Consider the following 18,180-nt stretch of genomic DNA (forward strand, 5'->3'; position numbering starts at 1 on the left):
GATGAGCACTTCCCACCCCTCAGTGACTAATACTTTAAGGTTCTTGCTTCTCAGCTCCAGACCCATCCTCTATACACTGCTTTGGGATGCTGGCCTCGGGCCCTGTGAACCCACATTTCTGCTTTGCCAGCTCTTCCCTGTTAGGTTCTCCCAATAAGAGCCCCTGGGGGAGGCTGCAGGCTGGAGGAAGAAAAGAGGACATGCTCCTTACTGTCTGCATCTATATGGTCCCTGTGAGTGTCACCCCAACAATGGCTCTTCCCCAGCAGCAGCAGGCCCATCCTGAAGCAGCCGCTGAATCCAGTCTGCAGTTTTTCTACCACTTGCAGCTTCATCATCCACCCCCATCTCCACACCCCTGCCCCAGAGACCCCAGCACCAGCTGGCAGGTGCCCCTTCCTCAGAGGTCTGGGCACAAGCCCAGGGGGACTTCCTTCTTGCTCGGAGCCTCCTCCTCAGAGGTCTAGGTCCCAGGCTCTGGGTTCCCTCTTTGAAATGTCTAAGGTTTAGTAATTCCAGCCTCTTCCTTTGGTTTTCCCAGCCCCAGGACTGGTAGCTGCTCCTACTGCTGCAACCTCCATGATACCTAACATTCTCGTTACCCTCCCATTACCTAATTAACAATTTTATACCTAGTTATCAATTCTTTATATTAAATTCTCTCCCTTCAACTAACTGGCGTGGTTTCTGTCTCTTGACCAGAGACCGACTGACATAGGTAATGAGGAATTCAAGTTTTCTGGGGGCTGAGGGCTGCTTCTCTTGGCCGTGCTGCAAAGACCTCCCCTCCCTCCTCCATTTCCAGAATTATTTGGCTGCTAGTTGCCAAGGAGACGCCTGACAATTTCCAGTTGCCAAGCCTCCCCTTGGAGCTCTATAGAAACATTCTGGAAACTCCCTACCCCTTCCTGCTCCCCAGCCAGGGAACTCAGAGAATCTAGCCAGGTTGGGGGAGAACACTGGGAGGGGGAAGGGGAAGCAGACCAGGCCCGAAGACGGAGAGAGAGACACGAGGGTTCCTTGGGCCCTGGCTTCCTCCACAGACCTCGAGTGCCTGGCCTGGCTCCCCCTCGGCCCTGTCTGGACAGCCACTGGGTCCAGCCAAGGCTGAGCTCTCCACCCAGGTCCTCAACCACAGACAACTGTCTGAACACTGTCACTGGGGCAGGGTAAAAGCCCCATTGCCCGATGGAGCAGGGGAGAGCCTGGGTCCTTCACCGGGGGAGAACCTCCAGTGCTCCCGAGCACTCCTCTCAGGGGAGCAGCATTCACACTCTGAAACCGAGTCGTGGCCCCAGCTCCGGTCTATTTCATAATAATAACATGACTAATCATCAAACAGCAGTGAGGTGGGTGTGAATCTTACTCCACAGACTTAGGTGTGCAAGAGCATCCATTCCTTTGTTTCATTAAAATCAAATAAAGCTGACTCCATTACAGGGACCCCTGCCCTCCCAGAGTCCCACCAGAATCCAGCAGGCTTATGAGGTACCAAAAAGAGGGAGACGCTTCTAACCTCGGGGCCAAATTGGCTGCTGCTGGCGTTCTTGTTGTTCAAACCTTCAGAGGGCCTGTAACATCGACGCAGACGGCTTTCCACTTCTCCGCCCTGCAGGTCAGGGGCCTGGCCTCTCTGCTTCATCCTCTCCAGGGACCCAGTGACCTCTGACCTGTCCCTACACTCAGGGAAATCTCTTCTCCTCCACTCTAACTACTGCCAAAGGCACTCTCTCTTCTCCTTCTCGCCACTTCCACTGGGAACACTTCACACAACTTTTCAATGAATTTAGGCTTTTACAAAAATAGGGAAATGCTGCTCACTTTGGTGTCGAGCAGGTTCTGCTTCCGCCCTGTAAAAATCTCTGAGGCAATGTGGAACTAAAGACCTGGCCAGAACTTATCTACTTTATTTTTGCAGAAATGTCTTAAAGTCAACTAAAGACACCATCACGTCTCATCCCTGAATATTTTAGTTTTCATTAAAAAAACCAGAAACGTTGTCTTACATAGTCATAAAAAAATTATACACAGCAAAATTGACAATCATCTTCTGACATTGCCTAATAAACAATTAGCCCTTTTTCAGGGGAAAACTGAGACTCGGAGGGGGCAGTAATTTGTCTGATGTCACTCGGCTAGTGGGCAACGGAGCCAGCATCTGAACGCTGACCTGATTCCAAGATCTCTCTCTCTACACCCCCGTTTCCGTACAGCGGTTTGTGCTTTTCACAGTCCTCTCCTCCCTGTCCACCCACCCGCTCCTACAACAACCCGAGAAGTGGCTGGACAGCCTTATGATCACATTCCTAACCAATCAGGAAACGGAGGCCCAGAGAAATGGGGCGTCTTGCCCATGGCGGGTGGGAAGGGCTGGCTGCGAAAGGACTCCGGGAGCGGTCAATCAGGTGGATGCACAGTTAATCACCAGGCAGAGCTGGCACGGAAACCAGGCCTCCTTCCCTGTGGCCCTGGGGGGCTCTGGCCTCCACCGTCACACCTCAGCCTCTGCCTACCCCTGCCTCCCCTTCCTTCCTCTCCTGATCTGTTGGGCTCCCTTTCTTCACCCCTCCATCTAGGGCCTCATTCATTTCCTCTCCGGTCTCCAAGGAGCAGTTTACAAAGTGACTAAGCGGTGACCCCTGCAGGGCCCTCTGTCCCTCTTGCTCTCCCCCCTCCTCCTCTCAGCCATGAACGCAGCGGGAGCCATGTCGACTGCAGAGCCTCTGGCCCATTTCCTCTCCAGCCCTTGGCTCATCTCCTGCTGGGGTCCCCGAGGGCCTATGGTTGGCCTCTGACAAGGCACACATGGACACACGTGGAAAAGCCATTTACTTCCAGGAGCATCTGCTTCCTCTGCTCCAGCCCAGCTGTCCCTGTCCTTCCACATTCTATTCTTCTAAAAGCCTGGGGTTTCAGAATCAGGATTCAAAATGGTCGCAACAGGCTGGAGAGCTGGGTTAAAACTCACAGCACAAAAGAAGGGGCCTGCTGGTTGGCTCAGAGAAGCGGAGACGTGAGTGCAAGGCAGGAAGAGGCCAGGGACGAGAGACATCTCACCCTGAGTTTAACAAGTACCACAGTCTGACACGCCACTGCCCAGAGGAAGGCAGAAGGCTCCCAGAAAGTAAGCAGCGGCCAGAAACCTGGGAGCTTGTGGCAGCCACACCACTGCCTTGTCAACAGACCTGGGGAGCCCCATGGAGCTGCCATTTCCTCTCAGAACACTAAGTTCTGTCCAGCCTTCCTCCTGGGCCAGGTGAGGGCCCAGGAAAGCAGTAGAGTGAACAGGCCCTGGTACACGGTGGCCAGGAAATAAACGTTAACCAGACGGACAAACGAAACTCTAACAGAGTAGTAACTGAGAACAATTTTGAATCTTTTCATCAGAGAGCAGGAAGTTAGCAGTTCCACAGGCCTCTGGCCAGCCCAGGGTGAACACAGCCTCAGGTGGATGGGACAAACTGGAGATGCCCAAAGGTGGGGAGCAACATGGTGCGTGGGAAATCAAGTCATCGGGGGAAATGTGGAGAGAATTTGAGCCCACTGTAAAATGCAGGTAGCAGAACTATCTCATGGAGTGTTGGAAACGCCTAGCACACATAGCACATGCCTGGCAATCAGTGGTAACTCTAACTATTATTCAGGCAGAGAAGAGAAGGGCTGGACATGCTGTTGCAAATATTAGATGACTTTCAGTTGGAAGAGGGATTTGAATAATTTTGCAAAGCTTCAATGGAGAATTCAACCTCAAGGATAGAAGTGCCAGGGAAGAAGATTCCAGTTCAACCTAAAGAGAAAGAGGGTGAGAATGAACAATTATTGAAAGCTTACTGTGTGCTAGGTGCTTGACATGTGTGGTTGCATCTTACCTGTCCGATAACTTGAAGAGGTAGCTATTATTACATTCTTTTAGAGGTGGGGAGGAGGAGGCTCAGAGAGGCTATGCTTCTTGTCCAAGGTCGTGCAGCTAGTGCAATGCCCACCCAATGGTGGTCAGTGGGAGAGGCTGCAGGGCCATCTCTCCAGAAGGCTGCAGAGGCGCCTCCTGTGCTGCAAGGGAGGGCCCACTGCCCCATTCAGAGCCTTCTACCTGGCTCTCCAGAATTTCAGCTCAAACTACTCAAGAGTCTGGATGCTCGAGTCTATCCTTCCAAGCACCTCTTTTCATAGTTTAGCTGAGAAACCCCTCCAGGGTTGACCCCTCATTGCTCCTGACTCCGCGCTGTCTCCTCTCCCTCCCTCCAGGATCTCCCAGAGCAATGAATAGAGGTGCTGATGTGAGGCCTGGGGACCAAGGTGGGCTGTGGATGGGGTCCCCCCAGTCAGGGTGGAGTAAGCCTGAGCAGGAGGGGAAGATGAAAAGCAGGCACCCAGACCTGGGAGCCTGCAGCACCTGCCCCATGGCCTGGGCACTGAGCCTACCCAGAGCAAAGCACAGTACCAGGTTTCCCTGGCTTGGCAGACGCTCCTCGAGAAAGCAGACAGGAGAAAGGAAGGTGCCCTACCATATACAGCACAGTGCCTTACCTTAGTAGATGCTCAAGAAATGTTTGTTGAATTAATTGTTTACATTCTTCAGGTCAAGGGGCATAAGTAATTTTAATAGGTGTGTGCTATGTATACATAAACTCATTTATTCTTCTCAGGAAAATGATTATAGAAATGAAGAAACTTAAGCTCAGAGGGGATAAGCAACATGCTAAGATCCACAGTAATAAAGAGGCAAAGCTGTGTTCTGACCGCTGTGCTCTCTAGTCTCTCAAAAGTGAAAGTCCCCTCACCTTGTCTCCCCTGACCGCTGAGCTCCCACAGCAGCAGAGACAGCAGCCCGAGCCAGCAATCCCACTCCAGTCCTGCCTCCTGGTCCCTTCCAGACAGGGGCTGCAGCTCTGCCCTGGGGGGCCTGGTCTGGCAGAGCCAGGGCATAGGATGCAGGACACACTTCGCCTCTGTGATGGTTAACTTTATATCAACTTCTCTGGGCCACGGGGTACTCAGATATTTGGACAAACATTATTCTGGATGTGTCTGTGAGGATGTCTCTGGATGAGACTAACGTTTGAATCAGTGGACTGAGTAAAACAGATCGCTCCCTCGACTCGTGAGGGTGGGCCTCATCAATCAGTTGAAGGCCTGGATAGAACAAAAAGGTTGACCTTCCCCCAAATAAGAGGGAACCCCTCCTGCCTGACTGCTTTGAGCTAGGATTTCGGTCTTTTTCTGCCTTTGGACTCGAACTGAAACATCAGCTCTTCTTGGGTCTCCGGCTTGCCAGCCTTCAGACCCGAACTTATGCCATGGGCTCTCCCAGGTCTCCAGCTTGCCAACTGAAGATCTCGGGACTTGCCAGCCCCCATGATCATGTGAGCCAATTCCTTATAATGAATCTCTTTCTATATATACACACATCCTATTCGTTCTGTTTCTCTGGAGAATCCTGGGTAATACACCTTGTTCCCTGACTCCTCCTTCCAGGGTCTCCCTTACTAAGGGGACAGAGTGGGTTGAGGAGAACCTCCCAAGTCATCCATGACCTGATGGCTCTGAGTGAGAAAGAAAAAGAGGCTAATCCCACAAGCAGAATAGAGAACTTCAGGCGCACACAAGCCCTCGCTGCCGGCCAGAGCATCCTTCAAAGGCTTCCCGACTCGCCCTGCGGGGTTCTCACATTTTCTCCAGAGCCAGGGCCTGCTGCCCACTCTGAGGCAGATGGCAGTCCCAGATCCCCATTCTTTGCTCCCAAAGGAAGGTCTAACGGAGTGCTGAAAACATTCCCAGTTTGGGGTGAGGGGATCAAAAGGAGTGTGCCGTATGGACTGGTCAGTAGGGTCAGGGGAACATGTGACATCTTCACCACATGGGAGCCCGACTCTCAGGGACCATCTACCATTCGGCTCAAAGCTGAGTTAGAAGGGACTGGGGGCTCAAGACCCAAGGAGGGCATGGAGGGACCTTGGCCATGGGTTGAATGAGAGTAGAACAGGGTCTGTCCACTGTTCCAGGGCAAGTGAGGGGCCGAGAGTGTCATGGTGAGCATCTCTGGGCCCGGGAGGAGCTTGCCTGGCACTCAGTTCTGACAGCTCCTGTCCCAGCTGAGCCGTGACGAACCTGACACCAGATATCAGATCCCCCGTCTCACTGGGGTTCAGGAATCTTACCCTGCCCCCAACCCTGCCCCCAGAGGATGGAAAACTCTGACCTTATCTCAGGCTTCACTCAAAGACAGCTAGGGCAGCAGGACATGCTGAGAGGAAGAGGGAGAGTGCCAGGATTCAGAGAGCCCTGACCAGCAGGAAAGCTGCTCTCCATTCCAGCTGCAGGGTGTAGACTTTGTAGGTCAGATCTAACCAGGAGCATGACTGATGGTGTACACCTACATGCTGGACACTGTTCATCCGTGTGCGTGTGCGTGCGTGCATGTGTGTGAATTTTATCAAGTGTATGTAAAAGTATATAAAACATGAATGTGCAGCTTGATGAACTGTGACCCAAGTCAAGAAATAGGACTGTACTAGTACCCAAGAAGACCCCTGATGCTAATATAAGTTTTTTCATTCAATATTCACAATAATCTTTACAAGAAAGAAAGTGTTATCATCCCCATTTGTCTGTGAAGAAGCCAAAGCTCAGAGAGGCTCAGAAATTTCCTAACGTTTCGCAGTTTGTAAGTTAGACCCAAACCCTGGGGGTGTTTGACTCCAGAGCTCCTTCCACCACTCCAGCAGCTTCTCCCAACAAAACGCGAAGAACAGGGAGGGGCCAGAGGGCATTGAAAGGTGCGTCCGAATCTCCTGACCCCTGTGGTCTGGAGGGCTGCAGGCAGGAGGCCTGCACTGGGCAGATGGTTGGGCTGGATGAGGTTGGGGCCTTTTCCAGCCCTTTGCTCTGTGACTCTCTAATTTGATCATATCATTACAATGAAAATGCAGGGAGCTCAGGGTCCTCCCCTTGGTCTGCCCCAGCCTGGTCTTGCCCTCCCCAACTCTGCAATGGATGGAATGAATCGTCTGGTAAATAATTCACCCCTAATCGGAGCAGAGAGGGTAACAGGAGAGCGGGGGTGGAAGTGTCAGAAGGGCTGAGGTTGGCAACCTGAGTCCTTCCAGGGCTGGGCTTTGCCCTGGGGAGAGGGAGCCTGAGAGTCAGACAGGCCTCAGACAGGAGGCCACCCAGGGAGATGGGGCCCTGGTGGGTCAGTCTCCTGCTGCTGACACCCCTCTGCCTTCTGTATCGAGGGGTCTCAGGTGAGTGATACTCAGACCACCTCTCCACGGTGGCCCATTCCCCACTCACCTCTCATTATTTCTTCCTCTTTTTTCCTCGGGATCCTCCTTTTGCACTTGAGTAGCCACTCAATGAAGTCCATTAACTTTGTTCATCTGCTAGACATTAGCCAGCATGCTCTGAGCAACCACTATATGCCAGGTGGGGGAGGCAGGGCTGGAACACAGAGGGCATCCCACATTAATCACCTGAAAAAGCTGGAAGCTATCCCGAGGGCCACTGTCAGGTTGGACGCATGGAGTGATGTGGTCAGGTCTGGGTTTCAGAAAGTTTCCTCCAAGCCAGATGGTTTTCAGGAGCTGAGAGCAGCTGAGAGAGCATCGCAACAGTCTAGGTGAGAGATGCTGGTAGTTGGGCCAAATCAGCATCCACGGGGTTGCAAAGAATCGGTGTCTGGGTAATTGAACACTGGAATTTTGCCTTTGTCCCTTCCTCCGACTCCACGCCTGTCTTCTCCTTGTCTCTCTCTGGAGAAGCTGGTAGCAGTGGGAAGCGTCTGAGACTGGAGCTTCAACGGGGCTCCAATGCCAGCTCCACCTCCTACTGTGTGGTTTTAGACAAAGGGATTTCATGTTTCAGAGTCTCAGGGGGTGTTACCGCAATTAAGGTCAGTAGGCGATGCACGTGAAGAGTCCAGGACAGGGCACCGCACAAAGGAGGCACTTGGCAAGTGGAAGCCGTGTGAATTACTCCTGTAGCTCTATCGTCCTCCGAGATTTATTTTCATAAGTTTGCTGAGGCTCTTTATAGTCTCCTGGCCACAAGGGGCAGCAGACCATGGTGCTCGGGCAGACACTGTGCTTTGTGCTAGGCCCTGAGCAGAAAAGAGCACCTCTTGCCTGCCTCACCCCATAATGACTTTCAATGTCTGACAGACTGAAAGCTCCGTGAGAGCAGGGATGGGGCGTCTCATTGTCACTGTAACCTGGGCGCCTGGCATGGAGCAGGCCCTCCGTAATGAACAGTTGATGAATGAATGAGTGCTGGATGGGCTGATGGCAGGCTGGGGTCGTCCTCCCTTTGCTGCCGTGGGTCTGGAATCCCCCCGGAATCCTTACGCAGAAACCTCCAGAGCCTGAAGTGCCTGAGGCCGTGTAGATCTCCTGAGTCTCAGGGGTCACCATCTGGCTGATCATCAGATTGACTTCTGGATGCATGTTAAAATTACAGATTCCTGACCCCCAGCCCCCTGCCCCGGGGATTCTGACTCAGTAGTCTGGGATGAGCCCCAGGAATCTATATTTTTCTCAAGCTTTCCACGTGGTCTGATGACCCACGAGGATGGGAACCTCTACTCCAGTCCCTTCCCTGGTCTCAGTCAAGGATTCTCCCACCCAGCCCACTCCTACAGCACATCCAAACAGGAAACTCGCAGGCTCCCTCAGAAACTCTCTTGCCCACCAGCTGCAAAAGGGCTTATGCCGTCTTCATCAAGCCCTGTCCTGTTGGCCGGGTCTGCAGAACAATAAAACAGAAGTTCTGGGTGAGGAGGAGGAGCAGGAGAACCCAGAACAGCCCAGACGTCCTGCCTTGCCACTCTGTCCCCAGGGCAGCCCCATCCGACCCTCGGAGCCAGTGCAGAGGAGGCCGCATCCATCCAAGGAGTGAGGGGCAGCTCTGTGGAGCTGGCCTGTGGCTCCCGGCCTGCCCCTCTGGTGGTCTTCTGGAGCTTCACGCCCCTAGGCTCACTGATTCCCCATCCTGTGGCCGTCACCAATGGAGCAGAGTCCAAGGTGGAGGCCGGGGCCTCGGCTCTGGGGGCCGTGAGTCTGCAGAACAGCAGCCTGGTGCTGAGGGAGCTGCGGGAGGGTGCCCGCGGCCACTTCCTGTGCCAGGCCCTGCACGTGGCCGGCGGCCAGCTCCACGCCACCTACTCCTACCTCGCTCTGGCCGTGCTGGGTGAGGAGCCTTGCCGGGACCCTGGCTGACTGGAGCTGCTTTGCATGCTGCTTTGCTTCTATTTGCGTGTGCTTCCCAGTGTATTCTTCTGGGCCCAGGTTCTACAGGGCCCTGCCTCCAGGGAGAGAGGAAACCTGGGATCACGAGGAGGGGATATTTCAGGGCATAGGGGGCAGGCCAGCCCCCAGCCAGCAAGGGTTGGGCAGCTGCACCCAGCCCGGCACAGCCTGGGTCTGCTATAACAAACACAGGGCCTCTCCTTCCTCTGGCCAGTGCCTGTTTCGAAGCCTCAGGTGCGGCTGAGTGACCCGTCCCCAGTGGAGGGGACCTCCGTGGTGGCCACGTGTGCAGTGCGGGAGGGCACCGAGCCCGTGACCTTTGCCTGGCAGCATCAGGCACCCCAAGGCTCTTGGGAAGCGCTGGTGGGGGTCACGAAGAGACTTCTCCACCTGGACCCAGTCAACAGGACACACCTGGGCTGGTACATGTGCAGTGCCCACAACGCTGTCAACCGGCTGAACAGTGAAGGAGCCTTCCTGGATGTCATCTGTGAGTCAGACTGGGGGTGGGGGTCAGGGCTGGCACCCCCCTACCCACCCACCCTCAGCTTCCTGACACACCTCAGGATCCCCAGGACGGCCCCAGATCTCCAAGAGGCTCCAACAGGCAAGAGCCTCAGGGCACTGTACCCAGGGCACAGGGGCCCAAAAGGCTCCAGTACAAGGGGATTGAAGTTTTTTAAGGTCATGGTCTCCTCTTCTCAGGAACATGCATACATTTATAGTCACAATTTTACCCATAATTTTAGGTGTGGCCCAGAAATTCTGTCTTTGGGTTGAGCCCGAATGACTTTCAGGGACCAAGTGAACCCTGAGGAAATGGGGTGGAAGGCCCCTGGTGGGAAGAGAGGGCAGCAAGTTGGTCGCAAGTCTGAGGCTGAGAGCCTGAAGGTAGAAATCAGAAGTTTGTCTTTAGATCACCTGTAGCAAAGGATTACTTTTTAGACCATGCAAAGAACCAAAACAACCAATGAGGAAGAAGCGGCAACCTCATATAAAAGTGGATGAAAGACCAGACCTGTTATTTCAGTAAAGAGGAGAACATGTAATGCTAATGAACTTCTGAAAATTAAAAAACAAAATTAACTTTACAAATAAAAAGAAATCAGAAGTTTGTGTGAAAGAGGAGGCTAGGACGGTCTAGAGCCACACTGTCCAGCGCGGTAGACACTCGCATGGCTTCGAGCACTTGAGACGTGGCTGGTCAAACTTGAGACAGGCTCAAGTGTGAAACGCACACTGGACTTTCAAGAGCATCTAAAAAATATATAGAAAATAGTTTGTCAATAACTTTATATTGATTATACATTGAAATGACAATATTCTGGGTATTTGGTTAAATAAAATATATTATTAAAACCTACTAGTGTTTTTTGGCTTGGTTGGGTTTGCTTATTTTTCCTCTTTAAGATTTGGCTACTGGAAAATTTAAAACCTCTGTGGCTCGTATATATCTCTTGGACAGTGTCGGTCTGGAGGATTTAAGGAGCAAGGACTAACGGCGTCCTGTCTGTCTTGTCGCAGGCGGTTTGTGGGAATTGTAAACTGAGGGCTGGGGAGCAGACAGTTGAGCAGTTCTTGGGAAAGAGGTGGGAGCAGAATGGAAGCAGGCAGGGAATTCAGTCCTCTCTGGGAGTCAGGGGGAGTGGGGGCTTAGGAGAGAGGGAAAGGTCGGGACTCAAGGAGCTGCGAAGGGCTGGCTGCTGGGATCATGCTCAGGGTACCTTCCCACTCTGTTTTCTTCCCTCTCCAGTCTAGGAGCACCAACCAGCCCAGTTCCAGGAAACCCCTCAATTGCGGGCAAACTGGGAGGGTTGGGCTCCCTGCCGCTCCTCTGCTTAGCCAACTCTGGCCCGTCCCCCTACCTCAGCCCAGCCCGCCAGTCCCTCAGGGAAGCCTCCCAGAGTCACAGCTGCCCTCCTGAGCTCCCACAGCCTATGGTGCTCACCTCCCCGGACTCTGATCACCTACTTAGACTGTGCTCTGGCCACTGGGCTCTGAGTTCCTTGGGGGCTAGCATAATGGTTGGCACAGTTGGTGCATAATACATGCTTGTTGAATGGTGGATGAATTCAGTAGTGATTATATGAGTGAATGAAGGAATGAAGATTGGAGCGGTGTGACAAGACTTCCTTGCCCTCCAGATGGTCCAGACAATCCTGTGATCACCGTAGAGCCGCCGGGCTTCATTGAGGAAGGCTTTTGGGCCAGTGAGAGGGAAGAGGTGACCCTGAACTGCCTGGCTGCATCCAACCCGCCTAGTCACTATGCGTGGCTCCGTGACCACACTCAGGTCCACGCTGGGCCTACCTACATCATCGCCAGCGCTGGCCGCACCCACACAGGCCTATACACCTGCCTGGCCCACAACAGCCGCCTGGACAGCCGCACACAGACCACTGTCCGGCTCACCATCTACTGTGAGTGTGTGGGTAGGGGCCACCACAGGCCTGTGCTCTGGCAGACCCCAGGTGCCTTGTGGAAAGTGGTGTCAAAATTGGTGGGGGAGGGAGGTCTGGGGAACCAAACAGAGTTGCAGAGCCCCGGGGGAGAGGCTAAGAAATCCACAGGAAGGGGTAGGGAGACGGGAAGCCCCAAACCCTATATAGCTCCCTCCCCAAGTAATTATTCCCATAGCCCTGGGGGCTGAACTGAGGCACAGAGAAGGGCAGAGTAATGACAGGGAGGCATAGTGTCCAGGGGCAATGAAGAGAACAGGAGATGGGGGCTTCCCTGGGCGGGGGCGGGGGGGGGGCGGCGTGTTCTCTGGGATTCTCCAGGGACTCTGAACTCCTGCCTACCCCATAATCCCCTCCCCTTGACTCAGCCTTTTCCTCACCAGTCCCTCAGAGGGATCAATCTTTCCCCACTCGCCACTTGTCCCTACTTCCCTTACCCTTAACAGCCCCGGCCTCCAGCCCCATCCTCACTCACTTCCCCATGCAGATCCCCCTGAGGGGCGGCCCTCCTGTGCTGTGCTCCCCACCCTTGGGGCTGTGACTTTTGTCTGTGCCTGGCCTGGGGGGCTTCCAGCTGCCCAGCTGCAGTGGGAAGGGCCCCAGGGAACTGGCCCCACTGCCCCCAGCAATGTCACCTGGAGTCGTGCAGCCACAGAGCTCCCCAACAGCAGTGTCTTCACCTGCACTGGCCAGCACCCAGCCCTGGCACTGCCCGCCCTCTGCAGGATCACGCTCTGTGAGTGGACACAGGAAGCAGCAGGTCTCTGACACTCCAGGCAGAGGGGTCGTGGGGGCCAGAGGAGACACCTAGAGGGGCCCTCAGATCTGGGGTGAAGCTCCAGACCACAAACTCTCTGAGACTTGCCATGTTAACAAGGAGGTGGGCAGCACTGAGCTCAGACCTTACCTCCCACCTTCTCTCCACTCCAGCCCTGGTCTCCATCTGCACTGTGCCCTGTCCTCCTCAATTCGGGCTTGGAGCCCTGTGATGCCCTACCTGTCTCCCAGCCTCCAGGGTCAGCAGTCTCTCCTCAACCTCGCACTGTACTTCTACGGCTCGATTGCATGTTGGTCTTGAAATGTGCCTTTAGCTTTATCTCTGCCTTGGAAACTCCCTCCCATCTACCAAGACCAAGTTCAAATGTCATCCTGTCTGCAAAGTCCTCCTCCTCTAGAGTCTGTCTTTCTACCGATACTCTAGCACTCATCAAATTATGTTGTAATTGTTTGCTTAGTGTCTGTTCCCACTGTTTCTCTGGTACGTGATCAGCCCTCAATACATGATGAGTGAGTGAATGAATGAATGAATGAATGAGTACAGGGATGAATGAGTTAGTGAAGCAATAAATTAAGGAGCGAGATATGCGGTAGGCCTGCCAAGCCATTCCTCCACCTGTTGGGTCATGCCGAACCATCATTTCCTATCCAGGGGAACCCCTCTTGAGCCCCACCTGCTGGACCACAGGCACAATCAGAGACCAGTTCATCATGCTGAGGTGTGAGTGGCCTGGAGGTGAGCCCCCTGCCGTGCTGAGCTGGCTTGATGGACAGCAGCAGCCCCTGGGCGGCAGCAGCTCCTCGCTGGCCGTCCACCTCCTGCAGGCCCAGGAAGATCTGACTGGCAGAGAGTTCACCTGCCGAGGCACTCACCCACTCAGGGTCCCTGACCCTCACTGCCGGCTCCAGCTGGGTGAGTGGGGGATGGTGACTCGGTTCTGCGGCTGGTGTGGGAGGAGCAGCCCTTTGGAAGCAGGATGACGGGCTCTGGGGGGCGGCTGTGCTAGAATGCAAAGTGAGTCAAGAGACTGAGTCACCTCACCTCCCAGGGACTCAAGTTTTTTTGATCCGTAAGATCAGGGAGTTTGGACTAGGTCTGTGTTGTCCAGTAAAAATATAAGGTGAACCATATATATAATTTTAAATTTTCTAGTAGCCACATTAAAAAAAGTAAAAAGAAATAAGTGAAACATTTTATTTAACTCAATATTTTCCATATATTATCATTTCAAGATGTAATAAAAAATTATTCATGAGATATTTATATTCTTTTTTTTCACACTGTTTTCAAAATCTGGTGTATTTGCAATTACAGCTCATCTCAGTGTAGACTGGCCACATTTCCAGTGCTCCACAGACACATGTGGCTGGGGGCTTTCATTATTGGATGGTGCCCATCTAGACAATGACAGATTCTGACTGCCGCATTTGCATCACCTTGCTTGAGATGCCTGGTTCTATTCCTGACTTGTGTTAGTGTTTCAGGTGTCAGAGGTGTCTCTCTACCTCTCTCACTCCCTCTATTTGTTTTTGGTCTGGTTTCTTTCCCTGTCTCCATCTGGCCCTGCCAGTCCTATTTATTGCCCACTCAAGAAAAAAAAAGAGTTAAATATTGAAGGAAAAAAATGTGAGAAAAGCAAACAGAGGAGCCGTCGCGTATAACAGATCTCACGAAATGATTTACATCTTGGTCTCCAAAGGCTTGGTGACCAGCATGTTTCCAGCGGCTTTAGGGAGGCCCTCAACCCGAAATATTTCCCTGCCTTATTACTCAGTCTCAGGGCTGGAAATTCCATCCCAGGAGATTCACTGATACCTGAAACTCTGGGTCTTTAGAAGTCAGTCCGTAAAAACTGAGCACCTGCTATGGGCCCACCCTGTGCCCAGGGTGGGGAGGTGAGGGCCATTAGGGAGAAGGAGGTCCTGTGCCAGGGGCTGTGTGGGAGGTGCTTAATGCAGAGGTGAATGAGGCAGGAGCCCTGTCTGTAGGAGCTGAGACTGCGGTGAGGTGGGAGAGGAGCCTGGAGGAACACTGCTATTATCAGTAAACCATGGAGCAGATTGTGACAGGACTCTGGCATAGAATGAGAGCCTGAAAGAGGAGGCTGACTGGCCCAGCCCCTCAGCTGCCCCCCACTCCCCTTCCCATCCGCTCCACCGCTGGCCAGCACCTTACCTCTAAGCCTTCCCCGGAGCCTGGGCGCAGGGGACATCTTCCAGCCTCACTCTCTCTGTCCCTGCAGAAGCTCCACAGCTGGCAGTGGCTGAGCCCCAGGTGTCAGTGCTGGAGGGGGGAGAGGCCTGGCTGGGGTGTGCCCTCCTGGGGGGCATGCCACCTGCCCAGCTCCTCTGGCTGGGCCCCCAGCGACGGCAGGTGGAATCAGGCACTTCTGGATACACGCTGCACCCTGAGGGTGCCCAGCTCCACCTTAGAATCCGGGACGCAGACCCAGCACGCCACAGGGGCACCTACCAGTGCGTAGCCCTCAACGCCTTGGGCAACAGCAGTCAGAGTGTCCTGTTGGAGGTCCTGAGTGAGTGAGGGGTTGTGTGCGTGTGTGTGGTGAGGGAGAGGGGAAACCTTCAGCCACGGCCCTTTAGGCACAGGAATTCCCTGCTCCAAAATTTGGACACGTCAGCTCCCTCAGGCACAGACAGGCCCTCAAAGCAGGAACCCAGATGGTCTGTGTGAGCAGGAATGTGATGCTCTCTTGAATACAGGCAAACGTTACTCCATGCAGTCAGAATAATCTCCTTTCCTCAGTTTATAGATAAGGAAACTGAGGCCCGGAAGTGTAAGTCTAGGGCAAAATAGACCAGAACTACACAGAACTGATCAAGTCTACAAAGCCCAGTCTAGAGCCTTTTCCACACTACCGGCTCTCTCTCAACAAAATTGGAACAGATGCGGGTGCACAGGCACACATCCACGCATGGTTGTAGGTACGCATGAGCCCACGTGTGTCCCCACCCCACCCCAGGGTATCCAGCTCCTCCCAACGTCACCATCAGCCGCCTGACCTACGGGAGACACCGGAGGGAGGTGCAGCTGCAGTGGGCCATCGACGGCCCTGGGAACTGGACGGGCTTCCTGGTGCAGCGGAGGGCCAGGGTCCCAGGCCCAGGAGCTGGGGCTTGGGAGACGGCAGCTAGTGACATCGAGCCAGAGAGCAGAGGCCGGCGGCTGGGGGGCTTGGACCCAGGGGTCCTTTATGCCTTCCGCATCCTAGCTCTGAATCACCGCACAGCCGGATATCCCTCTGAGGTGAAGATACCAGGTGCTGGGGCTAGCGCCACGGAGGGACTCACCCCTTCTCCGCGAAACTGAACCTGGTCATCTTCCTCTTCACAGGGCATCCCCTACTTTGTTCCTTTGCTTCCTTCCTACTGAATTCCTCCATCCCCAGTCTCTGTCCTCTCCTCCACCCTCTCCTCGGGGTCCTCAGGTAATCTCCACTGCTGTCTTTCCATCACTCCCTGGGAGGCTCCGGAGGCCCCAGGTCTAAAGGTAGGAGCCATAGTTCAGCTTGAAGCAGAAGAAACAGGAAGAGGCAGGAACAAGGGGCTGGTGATTAAATAAGGGTAGGGGCCCAACCCTGTGCCTCAGTCTCACTTCCTGGGGCACAGGTGGGTTCTGGGCTTCCTGCTGCTCTCTCTCCATCCTGGGATTTCCTTCATTTATGGCATTCTTCCCTTCAGCCCCATGCTGCCAAGATAACTGGTCTGGGCCAGAAATATGGGACTTGGCAGGGGACTCGGAACCTCAAGAGCACCAGGCATGCAGAGAGCTCTTTCCCTGAGAGACCTGCTCCCCAGATGCTCTGGGTCAAGCCTTGCTCTTGATGGCCCACCTCAGGTGGAGGGGGAACCGGATGAGCAGGATAGCCTGCTTAGGACCTAAAAGCCGCTACTGCCAGGTTCCGGGGCGCCTCTAAACCTACCCCATGCAAGCAGCGTTCTCCCCTCCTAGCGGACCCCCCCTTCAGTGCCTATCCAGCAGTGCTGGGTGCAGCAGGCACGGGAATGGTGGTGGCAACGGTGGCCTCTCTCCTGGTGTTCCAGTATGCTGCCCGGCACCCAGAGACTTTCCCCCGTGAGTGGCAAGCTGCAGGGTGGGGTTGCTGACCCTATAAGGTGGCCAGTTCTAGATCTACCCCAAGGTGAGATGTGGCCTCCCCTAGGCAAGGAACGTGGGCTCTTCCCTCACCGTGACCTCTCCCCAGTGCTAGATGTCTGTTGGGGCTCCAACCCCCAACCAGGCATCTGGCGTCCGCCATTCTGGCTTTCTGAGTCTCTAGTTCAGAGCCTGTCAGAGAAGGGAGGGTTATTCTCCTGGGTTGCTCAAGTAATGTGCCTTTTCCTTTTCTGCTTACAGGCCTTGGTCAGCTGCTTGTTCCCACGTGAGTGTGGAACCCGTCATTTTAGGGGTCACGATCCTCCTCTAACTGGAAAGGAAGGCTGGGAAAGAATAGTTGTCACTAACTACTCTCCCACTTCACCCTCAGGGAGCAAAGTCATCAAATTAGGGCTTTAAGGGAAGGTCCCGAGGCACAGGCAGGTAAGCTGGATTTTATCCCAAAGAAATTACTCCTGTATCAGAACAGTTTTATGTGTGATCCTCAGTCTCTCTTGTCCTCTGAGAACAATCTGAGACACCCCAAGGCGTCGCTCTCCTTTGCTCATGTCTGTTCTTTGCAGGCATTGAAACAGCACCCACCACCCCAAGTTCGGGTCCTGCACAAGAATCCACGGATGCTCCAGTCAACGTCACCATCACAGTGACTGCAACACCATGAGGCCCTAAGACGATGGTGCAATATGCTTGAGGGAGTCAGGTAGGGGACAGAAAGGTCCCCTCTGTCACACTTGGTCTTAAAACTAAGGTAGGTAAGACACCAACTACCCCTCCCCACTTCCTACCCAGCCTTTACGACCAGGGAAGGCTCAGCTGCAGTGCCTCTAAATGACTTGGCTGCAAGAGAAGTCTCAGCCCAGCTTGTGGAAGTTAGAGGTGCAAGGATGAGGAAGACACACCACTGGGGAAAAGACTGGCCGGGTGTCTCAGGGACGATGAAAACAAGGACACTGGGAAGCGCACCTGGGGCTATGGCAGCACGAGCAAGGCAGCTGCTTCCAGACGAAGCCTGTGAATTGAGCAATTTCGAAATAAATCACACTTGATGTTCTCACTAGCAGAGAGTTATCTCAATTCCAGCTCCTACAGGGAGAGGTTGATCGCAGGTTCAGCTGGGCCCCAGGTTTTCCTACTGGGAGGAAGCTAGGAGATGGGAAGCAAGATATGTCAGCACATGTTCCCCTCATTCAACTGTAGCAAGTGATGTGCTCTTCTAGGAGTTCTTTACTTTCCAAATCTCTAATTCCTTCCCCAAGAACACACTTCCATTCTAGGACCAGGTTAATCACAGGTGGTAGCAGAGCCGGTGCAGATCGCAGGGGCTTCGTCTCTCTTCTACCTTTGGTGGGTCTGCAAGGGTCAAAGGGACGCACGGTGTGCCAGACTCCAGGAGTCTGTGCAACAAGACACGGCAGAGGTGTCCAGACGCAGCTGCTTGCCACCAGGCCTGTGGGGTCTGGCCGACAGGGGACGGGGCTGTTCCCAAGTCATACTCTGTGGGCTGCCAGCATGACTCACTGGCTCCTAGCGTGTGTCTGAAAGCTGGGTAAAACACAAACAGACGTTT

At 53.9% G+C, this 18,180-nt stretch overlaps 1 protein-coding gene across 1 annotated transcript; it reads left to right on the forward strand.

Moving 5' to 3' along the window:
• Positions 1–7,177: 7,177 nt before the first annotated feature.
• On the forward strand, positions 7,178–17,523 carry VSIG10L2 (V-set and immunoglobulin domain containing 10 like 2). The gene is made up of 12 exons (XM_070626610.1): positions 7,178–7,244; positions 8,833–9,183; positions 9,457–9,732; positions 11,387–11,662; positions 12,189–12,437; positions 13,131–13,391; positions 14,722–15,012; positions 15,460–15,756; positions 16,449–16,571; positions 16,854–16,878; positions 16,984–17,036; positions 17,177–17,523. Exons 1-12 carry the CDS (start codon positions 7,178–7,180, stop codon positions 17,272–17,274), a joined length of 2,367 nt encoding a protein of 788 aa, XP_070482711.1. The 3' UTR covers positions 17,275–17,523.
• Positions 17,524–18,180: the final 657 nt, after the last annotated feature.

The sequence above is a fragment of the Equus przewalskii genome, chromosome 6, assembly GCF_037783145.1.
Source record: "Equus przewalskii isolate Varuska chromosome 6, EquPr2, whole genome shotgun sequence".
Classification (NCBI taxonomy): Eukaryota; Metazoa; Chordata; class Mammalia; order Perissodactyla; family Equidae; genus Equus; species Equus przewalskii.

Excerpts from the sequence above, each read along its gene's own strand:
- VSIG10L2 (XM_070626610.1), top strand. The coding sequence starts at position 7,178 with ATGGGGCCCTGGTGGGTCAGTCTCCTGCTGCTGACACCCCTCTGCCTT. Across the intron at positions 12,438-13,130 it reads CCTCTGCAGGATCACGCTCT|GGGAACCCCTCTTGAGCCCC; the intron begins GTGAGTGGACAC and ends TTTCCTATCCAG. Across the intron at positions 17,037-17,176 it reads AGGTCCCGAGGCACAGGCAG|GCATTGAAACAGCACCCACC; the intron begins GTAAGCTGGATT and ends TGTTCTTTGCAG.